At 31.8% G+C, this 16,790-nt stretch overlaps 1 protein-coding gene across 1 annotated transcript in view; it reads left to right on the top strand.

Moving 5' to 3' along the window:
- LOC139523918 (26S proteasome non-ATPase regulatory subunit 7-like) overlaps nucleotides 1–16,790 on the top strand; it is a 76,761-nt gene that overhangs the window by 46,021 nt on the left and 13,950 nt on the right. Inside the window, exon 4 of the mRNA XM_071318316.1 lies at nucleotides 5,870–5,950. Within this exon, the coding sequence (XP_071174417.1) occupies nucleotides 5,870–5,950 (81 nt within the window). The remainder of the gene's footprint in view (nucleotides 1–5,869; nucleotides 5,951–16,790) is intronic.

Genomic DNA, 16,790 nt, shown 5'->3' with positions numbered 1-16,790 from the left:
GGCCCAAATAAGCATTATTTTTGATTTTCGCACCATAACTTTAGTATAAGTTGATAGAAATCAATGAAATTTTAACACAAGGTTTATGACCACAAAAGGAAGGTTGGGATTGATTTTTGGAGTTGAGGTCACAACAGTTTATGAATTAAGGGCCAAAAAGGGGCCCAAATAAGCATTATTTTTGCACCATAACTTTAGTATAAGTAAATAGAAATCTATGAAATTTAAACACAAGGTTTATGACCACAAAAGGAAGGTTGGGATTGATTTTTGGAGTTGAGGTCACAACAGTTTATGAATTAAGGGCCAAAAAGGGGCCCAAATAAGCATTTTTTTTGCACCATAACTTTAGTATAAGTAAATAGAAATCTATGAAATTTAAACACAAGGTTTATGACCATTAAAGGAAGGTTGAGTTTGATTTTGGGAGTTTTGATCCTAACAGTTTAGGAATAAGGGGCCCAAAGGGTCCAAAATTGAACTTTGTGTGATTTCATAAAAAATTGAATAATTGGGATTCTTTGATATGCCGAATCTAACTATGTATGTAGATTCTTAATTTTTGGTCCCGTTTTCAAATTGGTCTACATTAAGGTCCAAAGGGTCCAAATTAAACTTAGTTTGATTTTAACAAAAATTGAATCCTTGGGGTTCTTTGATATGCTGAATTTAAAAATGTACTTAGATTTTTAATTATTGGCCTAGTTTTCAAGTTGGTCCAAATGGGGGTCCAAAATTAAACTGTGTTTGATTTCATCAAAAATTGAATAAATGGGTTCTTTGATATGCCAAATCTAACTGTGTATGTAGATTCTTAATTTTTGGTCCAGTTTTCAAATTTGTCTACATTAAGGTCCAAAGGGTCCAAAATTAAACTAAGTTTGATTTTAACAAAAATTAAATTCTTTGGCTTATTTGATATGCTTTATCTAAATATGTACTTTGATTTTTGATTATGGGCCCAGTTTTCAAGTTGTTCCAAATCAGGATTCCATATCAAGTATTGTGCAATAGCAAGAAATTTTCAATTGCACAGTATTGCACAATAGCAAGAAATATCTAATTGCACAATATTGTGCAATAGCAATTAATTTTCAATTGAAGTTATCTTTCTTTGTATAGAATAGTAGTTGATAATATATGTTGGAAATTTGCCAGACATGACTATGATGTCATTTTCTATTTTTATTTGCCAATAACCTTATGTAAATAACTTCATTGGAAATTTGCCAATATAAAATGTTGCTGATGAAGCTTTTTTTCCTTATCTTATCTAAAATGTTTTTAGATAATGTATGTTGGACATTTGCCAGACATGACTATGATGTCATTTTCTATTTGTATTTGCCAATAACTTTATGTAAATAACTTCATTGGAAATTTGCCAATATAAAATGTTGCTGATGAAGTTTTTATACGACCGCAAAATTTGAAAAATTTTTCGTCGTATATTGCTATCACGTTGGCATCGTCGTCGTCGTCGTCGTCCGAATACTTTTAGTTTTCGCACTCTAACTTTAGTAAAAGTGAATGGAAATCTATGAAATTTTAACACAAGGTTTATGACCACAAAAGGAAGGTTGGTACAGATTTTGGGAGTTTTGGTCCCAACGTTTTAGGAATTAGGGGCCAAAAAGGGCCCAAATAAGCATTTTCTTGGTTTTCGCACTATAACTTTAGTTTAAGTTAATAGAAATCTATGAAATTTTGACACAAGGTTTATGACCACAAAAGAACGGTTGGGATTGATTTTGGGAGTTTTGGTTTCAACAGTTTAGAAATTAGGGGCCAAAAAAGGGCCCAAATAAGCATTATTCTTGGTTTTCGCACAATAACTTTAGTTTAAGTAAATAGAAATCAATGAAGTTTAAACATAATGTTTATGACTACAAAAGGAAGGTTGGTATTGATTTTGGGAGTTTAGGTCCAAACAGTTTAGGAATTAGGGGCCTAAAAGGGACCCAAATAAGCATTTTTCTTGGTTTTCGCACCATAGCGTTAGTATAAGTAAATAGAAATCTATGAAATTTAAACACAAGGTTTATGACCATAAAAGGAAGGTTGGTATTGATTTTGGGAGTTTTGGTCCCAACATAATAAGGGGCCCAAAGGGTCCAAAATTAAACTTTGTTTGATTTCATCAAAATTGAATAATTGGGGTTCTTTGATATGCCGAATCTAACTGTCATGACTGTGTATGTAGATTCTTAACTTTTGGTCCCGTTTTCAAATTGGTCTACATTAAGGTCCAAAGGGTCCAAAATTAAACTTAGTTTGATTTTGACAAAAAATGAATCAGTAAGGTTCTTTGATATGCTGAATCTAAAAATGTACTTAGATTCTTGATTATTGGCCCAGTTTTCAAGTTGGTCCAAATCGGGGTCCAAAATTAAACTTTGTTTGATTTCATCAAAAATTGAATAAATGGGGTTCTTTGATATACCAAATCTAACTGTGTATGTAGATTCTTCATTTTTGGTCCTGTTTTCAAATTGGTCTACACTAAAGTCCAAAGGGTCCAAAATTAAACTTAGTCTGATTTTAACAAAAATTGAAATCTTGGTGTTCTTTGATATGCTGAATCCAAAAATGTACTTAGATTTTTTATTATGGGCCCAGTTTTCAAGTTGGTCCAAATCAGGATCTAAAATTATTATATTAAGTATTGTGCAATAGCAAGTCTTTTCAATTGCACAGTATTGCGCAATGGCAAGAAATATCTAATTGCACAATATTGTGAAATAGCAATTTTTTTTTTTTAATTAGAGTTATCTTTCTTTGTCCAGAATAGTAAGCAAGAAATATCTAATTGCAAAATATTGTGCAATAGCAAGATTTTTTTTTAATTGGAGTTATCTTTCTTTGTCCAGAATCAACTTTAATCTTTGTTATATACAATATACAATGTATATTCACTTTTTACTACCAACTGATAAATTAAAATAATCTTTACCATTCAGTGATAACAAGCAGTTTTTTTACATCTTTATATTTTATGATGTATTTAAATGAGTAGTTATTGTTGCAAACTCCATTAGAAATTTTAATTGAGATTAGTTTTGGAATAAGGGAAAGGGGGATGTGATTAAAAAAATTGGGTTCAATTTTTCTCATTTGAAATTTCATAAATAACAAAGAAAATTTCTTCAAACATTTTTTTTGAGAGGATTAATATTCAACAGCATAGTGAATTGCTCTAAGAGAAAACAAAAATTTTGAGTTCATTAGAACACATCCATTCTGTGTCAGAAACCTATGCTGTGTCAACTATTTAATCACAATCCAAATTTAGAGCTGAATCCAGCTTGAATGTTGTGTCCATACTTGCCCCAACCGTTCAGGGTTCAACCTCTGCGGTCGTATAAAGCTACGCCCTGTGGAGCATCTGGTTTTTATTGTTTTATACAATAAACAATGTATATTCACTTTTACTACCAACCAATCTTTACCATTCAGTGAGTACATGCACTTTATTTTACATTTTAATATTTTGTGATGTATTTAAAAGAGTAGTTATTGTTGCAAACTCCATTAGAAATTTGAATTGATATCAGTTTTGGAAAAAGGGAAACAGGGATGTGAAAAAAAAGGGGGTCTTTAAATTTTTCTCATTTCAGATTTCATAAATAAAAAGAAAATTTCTTCAAACATTTTTTTGAGAGGATTAATATTCAACAGCATAGTGAATTGCTCAAAGGCAAAAAAAAACTTTTAAGTTCATTAGACCACATTCATTCTGTGTCAGAAACCTATGCTGTGTCAACTATTGAATTTTAGATTTAAAAAGTTTGAAGAAGAAATCTTTAATTGATTTGTAAAATCTTGACATTTGTTTTGTGTAAAAAAAAACATGTAATGTCAAAAATTTGATCACAATCCAAATTCAGAGCTGTATCACGCTTGAATGTTTTGTCCATACTTGCCCCAACTGTTCAGGGTTCGACCTCTGCGGTCGTATAAAGCTGTGCCCTGCGGAGCACCTGGTTTTACATTTTAATATTTTATGATGTATTTAAAAGAGTAGTTATTGTTGCAAACTCCATTAGAAATTTGAATTGATATCAGTCTCATTTCAGATTTCATAAATAAAAAGAAAATTTCTTCAAACATTTTTTTGAGAGGATTAATATTCAACAGCATAGTGAATTGCTCAAAGGCAAAAAAAAACTTTTAAGTTCATTAGACCACATTCGTTCTGTGTCAGAAACCTATGCTGTGTCATGATCAACTATTTAATTTTAGATTTAAAAAGTTTGAAGAAGAAATCTTTAATTGATTTGTAAAATCTTGACATTTGTTTTGTGTAAAAAAAAAACATGTAATGTCAAAAATTTGATCACAATCCAAATTCAGAGCTGTATCACTCTTGAATGTTTTGTCCATACTTGCCCCAACTGTTCAGGGTTCGACCTCTGCGGTCGTATAAAGCTGCGCCCTGCGGAGCACCTGGTTTTACATTTTAATATTTTATGATGTATTTAAAAGAGTAGTTATTGTTGCAAACTCCATTAGAAATTTGAATTGATATCAGTTTTGGAAAAAGGGAAACGGGGATGTGAAAAAAAGGGGGGGGGGGGTTAAATTTTTCTCATTTCAGATTTCATAAATAAAAAGAAAATTTCTTCAAACATTTTTTTGAGAGGATTAATATTCAACAGCATAGTGAATTGCTCAAAGGCAAAAAAAAACTTTTAAGTTCATTAGACCACATTCGTTCTGTGTCAGAAACCTATGCTGTGTCATGATCAACTATTTAATTTTAGATTTAAAAAGTTTGAAGAAGAAATCTTTAATTGATTTGTAAAATCTTGACATTTGTTTTGTGTAAAAAAAAAACCATGTAATGTCAAAAATTTGATCACAATCCAAATGCAGAGCTGTATCACGCTTGAATGTTTTGTCCATACTTGCCCCAACTGTTCAGGGTTCGACCTCTGCGGTCGTATAAAGCTGCGCCCTGCAGAGCACCTGGTTATCTAATATATGCCAAAGGTCAACTATATTTGGTGTATGGAAATATATTATGATCTATATGTCAGTCCCACAGGTTTATTTGACCATGACCTCAATTGCACGGTTCATTGCACAGTGTTAAGTTTTTGTGTTTTGGTCTATTTTTCTTACCTAATCTAAAAGTAATAGGTCAACTATATTTGTTGTTTGGAAGCTTTGTTAGCTGTACATGTCTGCTTTGCATGGTTCATCTGATCTTGACCTCATTTTCATGGTTCATTTAGCTATCTTGGTTAATGTTAAGTTTATGTGACCGTTGAAATAAAGCTTTATACTTAGGACTATCAACATAATATCAATGATTAGTAAAGAAGGCGAGACATTTCAGTGTGTCACAGTGTGCACTCTTGTTTTAAGTAAAATGTATTCAGATTGGTCCACTCCATCTTTATAGAAAGTATAAAAAAAAGTTTAATTGTGGAACTTTGATTTTTTTCATGAGAATAGCCCAAAAATAGGTAAAAATCAACCTTTTTAAAGGTACCAAAAAAAGAAGTGCACCACCATATGATTTTTTCTTCACCAATTATTTTGTTACAGTCTTATAAACCCAAAAATCAGATTAAGAAAAAAAGTTTAATTCTAGAAATGTTTGGCTCCTCAAAGGTGTACATCCTTAAGCTGAAGATCTGTATACCTTTTGGTGATGATTCAAAATTTTATTTTAGAGTTATTGAGTTTTTTGTCAGAAAAAAAGGTGTTTTCACCACAACGTATCTCAGAAACTATTTATGATTATTGTATCAAACTTCACACACAAGACGACGGGCACATCATGCACTCGTGGCACAGCTGTTTATTAAGTTCTGTACTATTAAATAAAATGCCAATGATAAATAATTTCTATGTATTACAGGTATTAGTTGTGATTGATGCCAAGCCTAAAGATTTAGGATTACCTACAGAAGCTTACATTTCAGTAGAGGAAGTCCATGATGTAAGATGTTGATTAATATAAAAAGTGATGCTTCAATAATTAGAGCCATAAAGAAATGTCAAATGTAGTAATAGTGATGAAAGGAGGTTGTTTAAAGGGCAGCGATTCTACTTATCGATGACTAAAATCAAAAAGTTTTTTTTGCTAAACTTTCCTGTTTTTTATTGCACAGTTTTGTCAGGAGTATTTTGATTGTCAGAATTTTCAATCTGAAAGGTGATTTATGGTGAGGCGAAAGAGATGGAAACAATGATGGTTCTTAATGCATTGAAAACCACATTTTTTTACAAACACTGTGTTGATTCTGATTAGAAACCTGGATCTCAAAGGCCCTTTCATAATATCAAAATAATAACATGAATGCAAAATTTACGGTACCATTAATTACTTCCAATGCATTCACTTTTGGGAAAAATGTAAAACTTATTGGAAGGAATTTTAAGCCATTTTTTGGGTAATTGGGATTTTTCTTTAGGAGAAATTTTGGATGTTATTTGAGACAAACAATTATATCACTGATTAAAACTGTCAGAAGTTTTGGGGAAAAGATGGCTTGAAGCCATCAATTATCTATGTGGTTGACCAGAGTGACATCCTCTCACATCATTCATTTTGTTTTTATACCCTGCAAAAATTATAATTTTTCGTCGTATATTGCTATCACGTTGACGTTGTTGTCTGCGTCGTCGTCGTCCGAATACTTTTAGTTTTCGCACTCTAACTTTAGTAAAAGTGAATAGAAATCTATGAAATTTTAACACATGGTTTATAGCCACAAAAGGAAGGTTGGGATTGATTTTGGGAGTTTTGGTCCCAAAATTTTAGGAATTGGGGGGCCAAAAAGGGCCCAAATAAGCATTTTCGTGGTTTTCGCACTATAACTGTAGTTTAAGTAAATAGAAATCTATGAAATTTTGACACAAGGTTTATGACCACAAAAGGAAGGTTGAAATTGATTTTGGCAGTTTTAGTTCAAACAGTTTAGGAATTAGGGGCCAAAAAAGGGCCAAAATAAGCATTATACTTGGTTTTCGCACAATAACTTTAGTATAAGTAAATAGAAATCAATGAAATTTAAACACAAGGTTTATGACCACAAAAGGAAGGTTGGGATTGATTTTGGGAGTTGAGGTCACAACCGTTTAGGAATGAGGGGCCAAAAAGGGGCCCAAGTAAGCATTATTCTTGGTTTTCGCACCATAACTTTAGTATAAGTAAATAGAAATCAATGAAATTTAAACACAAGGTTTATGACCACAAAAGGAAGGTTGGGATTGATTTTGGGAGTTGAGGTCTGAACCGTTTAGGAATTAGGGACCAAAAAGGGGCCCAAGTAAGCATTATTCTTGGTTTTCGCACCATAACTTTAGTATAAGTAAATAGAAATCTTTGAAATTTTAACACAAGGTTTATAACCACAAAAGCAAGGTTGGGATTGATTTTTGGAGTTTTTGTCCCAAAATTTTAGGAATTGGGGGCCAAAAAGGGCCCAAATAAGCATTTTCTTGGTTTTCGCACTATAACTGTAGTTTAAGTAAATAGAAATCTATGAAATTTTGACACAAGGTTTATGACCACAAAAGGAAGGTTGGGATTGATTTTGGCAGTTTTAGTTCAAACAGTTTAGGAATTAGGGGCCAAAAAAGGGCAAAAAATAAGCATTATACTTAATTTTCGCACAATAACTTTAGTATAAGTAGATAGAAATCAATGAAATTTAAACACAAGGTTTTGACCACAAAAAGGAAGGTTGGGATTGATTTTGGGAGTTGAGGTCACAACAGTTTATGAATTAGGGGCCAAAAAGGGGCCCAAATAAGCATTATTCTTGGTTTTCGCACCATAACTTTAGTATAAGTAAATAGAAATCTATGAAATTTAAACACAAGGTTTATGACCATAAAAGGAAGGTTGGGTTTGATTTTGGGAGTTTTGGTCCCAACAGTTTAGGAATAAGGGGCCCAAAGGGTCCAAAATTGAACTTTGTGGGATTTCATCAAAAATTGAATAATTGGGGTTCTTTGATATGCTGAATCTAACTATGTATGTAGATTCTTAATTGTTGGTCCCATTTTCAAATTGGTCTACATTAAGGTCCAAAGGGTCCAAAATTAAACTTAGTTTGATTTTAACAAAAATTGAATCCTTGGGGTTCTTTGATATGCTGAATTTAAAAATGTACTTAGATTTTTAATTATTGGCCTAGTTTTCAAGTTGGTCCAAATGGGGGTCCAAAATTAAACTTTGTTTGATTTCATCAAAAATTGAATAAATGGGTTCTTTGATATGCCAAATCTAACTGTGTATGTAGATTCTTAATTTTTGGTCCAGTTTTCAAATTGGTCTACATAATTAAGGTCCAAAGGGTCCAAAATTAAACTAAGTTTGATTTTAAGAAAAATTCAATTATTGGGCTTATTTGATATGCTTTATCTAAACAGGTACTTTGATTTTTGATTATGGGCCATGTTTTCAAGTTGGTCCAAATCAGGATTCCATATATCAACTATTGTGCAATAGCAAGAAATTTTCAATTGCACAGTATTGCACAATAGCAAGAAATATCTAATTGCACAATATTGTGCAATAGCAATTAATTTTCAATTGGAGTTATCTTTGTATAGAATAGTAGTTGATAATATATGTTGGAAATTTGCCAGACATGACTATGATGTCATTTTCTATTTTTATTTGCCAATAACTTTATGTAAATAACTTCATTGGAAATTTGCCAATATAAAATGTTGCTGATGAAGTTTATTTTCCTTATCTTATCTAAAATGTTTTTAGATAATGTATGTTGGACATTTGCCAGACATGACTATGATGTCATTTTCTATTTTTATTTGCCAATAACTTTATTTAAATAACTTCATTGGAAATTTGCCAATATAAAATGTTGCTGATGAAGTTTTTTATACGACCGCAAAATTTGAAAAATTTTTCGTCGTATATTGCTATCACGTTGGCGTCGGCGTCGGCGTCGTCGTCGTCGTCCGGCGTCCGAATACTTTTAGTTTTCGCACTCTAACTTTAGTAAAAGTGAATGGAAATCTATGAAATTTTAACACAAGGTTTATGACCACAAAAGGAAGGTTGGTATTGATTTTGGGAGTTTTGGTCCCAACATTTTAGGAATTAGGGGCAAAAAAGGGCCCAAATAAGCATTTTCTTGGTTTTCGCACTATAACTTTAGTTTAAGTTAATAGAAATCTATGAAATTTTGACACAAGGTTTATGACCACAAAAGAACGGTTGGGATTGATTTTGGGAGTTTTGATCCCAACATTTTAGGAATTAGGGGCCAAAAAAGGGCCCAAATAAGCATTATTCTTGGTTTTCGCACAATAACTTTAGTTTAAGTAAATAGAAATCAATGAAATTTAAACACAATGTTAATGAATACAAAAGGAAGGTTGGTATTGATTTTGGGAGTTTAGGTCCCAACAGTTTAGGAATTAGGGGCCAAAAAGGGACCCAAATAAGCATTTTTCTTGGTTTTCGCACCATAAAGTTAGTATAAGTAAATAGAAATCTATGAAATTTAAACACAAGGTTTATGACCATAAAAGGAAGGTTGGTATTGATTTTGGGAGTTTTGGTCCCAACAGAATAAGGGGCCCAAAGGGTCCAAAATTAAACTTTGTTTGATTTCATCAAAATTGAATAATTGGGGTTCTTTGATATGCCGAATCTAACTGTCATGACTGTGTATGTAGATTCTTAACTTTTGGTCCCGTTTTCAAATTGGTCTACATTAAGGTCCAAATTAAACTTAGTTTGATTTTGACAAAAAATGAATCAGTTAGGTTCTTTGATATGCTGAATCTAAAAATGTACTTAGATTCTTGATTATTGGCCCAGTTTTCAAGTTGGTCCAAATCGGGGTCCAAAATTAAACTTTGTTTGATTTCATCAAAAATTGAATAAATGGGGTTCTTTGATATACCAAATCTAACTGTGTATGTAGATTCTTCATTTTTGGTCCTGTTTTCAAATTGGTCTACACTAAAGTCCAAAGGGTCCAAAATTAAACTTAGTCTGATTTTAACAAAAATTGAAATCTTGGGGTTCTTTGATATGCTGAATCCAAAAATGTACTTAGATTTTTTATTATGGGCCCAGTTTTCAAGTTGGTCCAAATCAGGATCTAAAATTATTATATTAAGTATTGTGCAATAGCAAGTCTTTTCAATTGCACAGTATTGCGCAATGGCAAGAAATATCTAATTGCACAATATTGTGAAATAGCAAATTTTTTTTTAATTAGAGTTATCTTTCTTTGTCCAGAATAGTAAGCAAGAAATATCTAATTGCAAAATATTGTGCAATAGCAAGATTTTTTTTTAATTGGAGTTATCTTTCTTTGTCCAGAATCAACTTCAATCTTTGTTATATACAATATACAATGTATATTCACTTTTTACTACCAACTGATAAATTAAAATAATCTTTACCATTCAGTGATAACAAGCAGTTTTTTTACATCTTAATATTTTATGATGTATTTAAATGAGTAGTTATTGTTGCAAACTCCATTAGAAATTTTAATTGAGATTAGTTTTGGAATAAGGGAAAGGGGGATGTGATTAAAAAAATTGGGTTCTATTTTTCTCATTTGAAATTTCATAAATAAAAAAGAAAATTTCTTCAAACATTTTTTTGAGAGGATTAATATTCAACAGCAAAGTGAATTGCTCTAAGAGAAAACAAAAATTTTAAGTTCATTAGAACACATTCATTCTGTGTCAGAAACCTATGCTGTGTCAACTATTTAATCACAATCCAAATTTAGAGCTGAATCCAGCTTGAATGTTGTGTCCATACTTGCCCCAACCGTTCAGGGTTCAACATCTGCGGTCGTATAAAGCTACGCCCTGCGGAGCATCTGGTTTTATTGTTTTATACAATAAACAATGTATATTCACTTTTACTACCAACCAATCTTTACCATTCAGTGATAACAAGCACTTTATTTTACATTTTAATATTTTATGATGTATTTAAAAGAGTAGTTATTGTTGCAAACTCCATTAGAAATTTGAATTGATATCAGTTTTGGAAAAAAGGGAAACAGGGATGTGAAAAAGGGGGGGGGGGGGGGGGGGTTAAATTTTTCTCATTTCAGATTTCATAAATAAAAAAGAAAATTTCTTCAAACATTTTTTTGAGAGGATTAATATTCAACAGCATAGTGAATTGCTCAAAGGCAAAAAAAAACTTTTAAGTTCATTAGACCACATTCATTCTGTGTCAGAAACCTATGCTGTGTCAACTATTTAATTTTAGATCTAAAAAGGTTGAAGAAGAAATCTTTAATTGATTTGTAAAATCTTGACATTTGTTTTGTGTAAAAAAAAACCATGTAATGTCAAAAATTTGATCACAATCCAAATGCAGAGCTGTATCACGCTTGAATGTTTTGTCCATACTTGCCCCAACTGTTCAGGGTACGACCTCTGCGGTCTTATAAAGCTGCGCCCTGCGGAGCACCTGGTTATAGATAGAGATAAACTGTAAACGGCAATAATGTTCAGCAAAGTAAGATTTACAAATAAGTCAACATGACCGAAATGGTCAGTTGACCCCTTAAGGAGTTATTGCCCTTTATAGTCAATTTTTAACCATTTTTCATAAATCTAAGTAATCTTTTACAAAAATCTTCTCCTCTGAAAATACTGGGCCAAATTAATCCAAAGTTGGCCACAATCATCTTTGGAGTATTTAGTTTAAAAAATGTGTGGCGTGACCCGGTTAACCAACCAAGATGGCCGCCATGGTTAAAAATGGAACATAGGGGTAAAATGCAGTTTTTGGCTTATAACTCAAAAACCAAAACATTCAGAGGAAATCTGACATGGGGTAAAAATGTTTATCAGGTCAAGATCTGTCTGCCCTGAAATTTTCAGATGAATCGGTCAACCTGTTGTTGGGTTGCTGAATTGGTAATTTTGAGGAAATTTTCCTGTTTTTGGTTATTATCTTGAATATTGTTATAGATAGAGATAAACTGTAAACAGCAATAATTTTCATCAAAGTAAGATTTACAAATAAGTCAACATGACCGAAATAGTCAGTTGACCCCTTTAGGAGTTATTGCCCTTTATAGTCAATTTTTAACCATTTTTCGTAAATCTTAGTAATCTTTTAGAAAAATCTTCTTCTCTGAAACTACGGGGCCAAATTTAACCAAACTTGGCCATAATCATCATTGGGGTATCTAGTTAAAAGACCAAACAGCCTATTTATTTCTACCAGTGATTTTTCCTTAAAATTTTGTGTGAAGGTATTTCATGATTTGAGGAACAAAATATGATGAAAAAAATTGGGGGTCACCGACTTAGTTTTGTCGCTATAGCAACCTCAGTTTCGTGTTTTCCCGAATATTAACATATATTTGCTTCTTAATTAAACTCTCCAAAAAATCCTTTATATCAAACCTACAAGCATGATTCTTGTTTCACGTTAAACAGTAGATTTGTAGCTATCAAATACAGGTTCAAGAATTTAAGACTCATATTGTTTTGATCTTTAAAAATATGTTTTATTTCATTCCCGCCAAAAATAAAACGTAGAAATGAAAAACGTTTCCAGTATTAAAAAATATCTACCAGTGATTTCTACATAATAATTTCAAGAAGGAAAGTGCCATGTGCACTCTACAAAATAAAGCCAAAAAAAGTGTATGTCACCGACTTTTCAAAAAAGTTATGAGTAATTTTCATGTTTTTTTCTCGTTCGTTTTGAAGAAAAGAGTTGTCTTTCTTCAGAACATTGCATCTGCCGTCATAGTACACACTTTCCTTGATTGCGCACTATTTGAAAACAATCGCAAATTGGACGTTTGAAACCCACATTTAAATTTCCAAGACTAACAACTATATTCACCTACTTTATTATCCGGTAATACAAGAGATTAAATGCACGTGTCAGTATCAGATCTTATGATGTTGTTGCCTCACAATAATAACCTTCAGAAACCCCATCCGTCGGAATGGAAAATTGTTTGAAATAACCTTTCTCGCCGCTTTTGTTAGGAAAATCTGTTTTTGTCCTCTGCCCCTCATAAGCAAAATTATTGAAAAAAAAGAAATGAAAGATGGCACTGGCTAAGTACAGAGTATTTGACTATATCAGACTATATAAGTGTGGTTTTTTTTATCACGTCAATTTCAGAAGTTTGCCGTAACGAACTCATTTACTACTGTTGACAGACCGGATATACAAAAGCATGGACGGACTTCTTTATACCATTTTATTTCCCGACTAAGACGAGCGTATAGAAATTATTCCATCTAGTTTGTGAACTCATTATTTCTGAATATTTAAGATATAAGGTTATCAAAATTTATAGGTATAATATATGAATTAAAGTTTTTGATTCTAAAACGTTATACATCTATCATGAAATACAATCCCTGTTATTGCTACCTCACGTGTTTTGAATAAACCAGAGAGTAATATAAATTACAAAAAGTTTTAATTCAAAAATTAATTTAGAAATAATTTTCTGTTGAAAACTACAAAGTAAGATTTCTCAAATGGGATAAAATATTATAAATCTAAACTGCTAATTTTGGAAATAAAAAAAAAGTCAAAATTGTTGCCGGCATTGAAAATCGAAATTTGTTTTCAATCTTTCCGGTCATAGTTTTAGCTAAATGAAACGGGGGATTTTATGTTGGATATTATCCTTGGAAGCAATTGTTTTTGTCATATTAAGTTAAATTTACAACTGTTTTATATGTTTTGCCTTACAGCTAATTTTCTAATGCATGTAGGGTGAAACTTTGGTTGGCTTCCTTGCTTTGTATGTATCAATATTTATTCAAGCTTTGTAATTAATATTATCTTCATATATAGGTATGTAAACCTTATATGATATTTAAATTCAGTTGGACATTATCACAAAATATACAAATAAAGCTAGCAACTAACTAAAGTGTTGATCTACTTACATTAGGAAATTAGCTGTACGATCAGTGGGATCAGGCGAAATGTTTACCATTACTTCTTAAGACAATTTAAAATGAAACAAATGACAAACGACAATGACCCTTTGTCATAATTATAAGATTTTGTCAAATAAGCAGTATAAATAAATTTTAAATTCATTGCAAGATCTGACATTATTTAACGATAATCATCCAGACATCAGTTACATGCATACGTTGCCAGTATGTCAAAACTTCTAGGAATAATTGTTTATCGGCCTGACCTTCTGAATACTCAATTTTTAAAAACTTTGAAAAATTGACATTAAAATTAAAAGGATCAAATCACAGGGAACATGTGTACTAAGTTTTAAGTTGATATGACTTCAACTTCATCTAAAACTACCTTGACCAAAAACTTTAACCTGAAGCGGGACAGACGGACGAACGGACGGGCCAGAAAACATAAATTGAACATAAAAACTATCACCTATCTAATAACCGGTACCCTGTACACAATTGAAAGAATAAAAAAAAATGAAATGCAGATCGGCGGAAATATAAGACAAAATCTACGCATGTGAAAGAATAAAAAAAAAAAAGAAATGCAGATCGGTGCAAAAAAGTCGAGATCAAAATTTATATGTTATTGTTTTTATTAGAACGAATGTTAAATATAGTGTCTGTATCCATTTGTGTTAAATTTCCACAAGCTATCAGCTCGACGTTTAATTCCTCTTTTCTTGGGAGACGTACTTTTTTAAAAGCGTGCACCATGTTGGAATCCGTGAAAAACGCGAAATAGGACGTCATACTTTGACGTTTTCTCATTGCTAGAAACAACGTCATAGAGCTTTTATGTCACTACCAAGTTGCGTTAGTTGATGCGCATAAACAATAGGCTGTTTGGTCTTTAAAAAAATGTGTCCGGTAACTCGGCCAACAAACCAAGATGGCCACCATGGCTAAAAATAGAACATGGGGGTAAAATGCAGTTTTTGGCTTATAACTCAAAAACCAAAGCATTTAGAGCAAATCTGACAGGAAGTAAAATTGTTGATCAGGTCACGATCTATCTGCCCTGGAATTTTCAGATGAATTGGATGATCGGTTGTTAGGTTGCTGCCCCTGAATTGGTAATTTTGAGGAAATTTTGCTGTTTTTTTGTTATTATCTTGAATATTATTATAGATAGAGATAAACTGTAAACAGCAATAATGTACAGCAAAGTAAGAACTAAAAATAAGTCAGTATGACCAAAATAGTCAATTGACCCCCTAAGGAGTTATTGCCCTTCATAGTCAATTTTCAACAATTTTCTTAAAATTTGAAGATTTTCAATAACATTTTCCACAGAAAGTACTGTTATAGATAGAGATAATTGTAAGCAGCAAGAATGTTTAGTAAAGTAAGATCTACAAACACATCACCATCACCAAAACACAATTTTGTCATGAATCCATCTGTGTCCATTGTTTAATATTCACATAGACCAAGGTGAGCGACACAGGCTCTTTAGAGCCTCTAGTTAGTTCTTTGACCAGATTCATTTTGAGTCACAAACCTGTGCTGTGTTGAATATTTAATCACAATCCAAATTCAGAGCAGTTTTAAGCTTATATGTTGTGTAAATACTTGCTCAACGGTTCAGGGTCTGACCTCTGCAGGAAAATCCAGTTTGCTGTCACTCTTGAAACCCTCTAGTTGCGTATTATCTTCGAAACTATACAAATAGATAGAAACTACATATAGCAAAAATGATCAGGAAAACAAATTCTAAATGGAAATCATTAAAGATGAAATGGTATATCAACTCATAATGTAGTTATTGCTCTTAAATGATATTTTTTTACAAATTTTTGTGTAAATAGATAATTGAAAACATAAAAAAAAAAAAAAAAATGATCAGCAGGATCAGGTTTATAAATATGTCAACATGACTGAAATTGTCTGTCAGCTTTTAAATAGAGTTTTCCTCTCTTAATTATGATTTTTTTTACTTAAGTGGCCAAGATGCAGGTGGGAGACACAGGCTCTTTAAAGTATCTATTTATGGAGTATTTGGTCTATTGACTTTAAAAAATTTCTTTTAAAGTAACATGTATAGCTCTTGTGTTGCAGTCTAACTGTTCAGACTTTTGTTATGTATTGTAAATGTGGAAGGTAACAATTGTTTACAATTTAAAAATCTTGTATCATATGCTTATAGCAACATTGGTTATGACTTTCATCAGTCAGAGCTCAGACATAAATGAGTCTGAATCTGCTTTTGACTCATAGAGGTCTAAACTTGTAAGTTTTAGGATTTGTCTCCCTTTATTGCAAGACAAAATACGACTTTAATAAGTTGAATATTGTTAAGCAAGAAACAATTGACCAGAATTAAAAAGTTGCAATTATCGACTCCTACAAGACGATAAGTTATCAAAATTTGTTAACTTCAAGACCCACGCATATTTATAAAAAGGTCATGCATCTAAATCAAATAATGACAACATTGAAAGACAATGCTTTGTCTTCTAAAAAAAAATATGAATGAGAGCCTAAAAAATCGGAGATAATGTTAATTTACCTTACAGTGCAACCACCTGGAACCACACTTAATGAGGTAAAACATCTGTGTTTAGTAAGGATGTTCAATTAGATAATTAAATATAGATAGGTCAAGTCCTTGTGAATTCTCAGACAGGTTTTTGCTGTCATAGGTGGTGTACTTTGGCCACCAAGTAAAATTAAGTTTTTTCATCAACATAAATAGACCTAAACAAGTCTGTCATTTTCTGGCTTGGATAAGTCTAAAATTGAAAACACATTTTTATGTTAAATACATGAATTGACTTCTTTAAGTCAAAAACAGAAATAGACCTGTTTATGTCTGAGCTCTGACTGTTCATGTATCACAGAAA

This window comes from Mytilus edulis, chromosome 5 (assembly GCF_963676685.1).
Source record: "Mytilus edulis chromosome 5, xbMytEdul2.2, whole genome shotgun sequence".
Classification (NCBI taxonomy): Eukaryota; Metazoa; Mollusca; class Bivalvia; order Mytilida; family Mytilidae; genus Mytilus; species Mytilus edulis.
The sequence above is the reverse complement of the archived record's forward strand: the minus strand, read 5'-3'. Positions and strand labels throughout refer to the sequence as shown.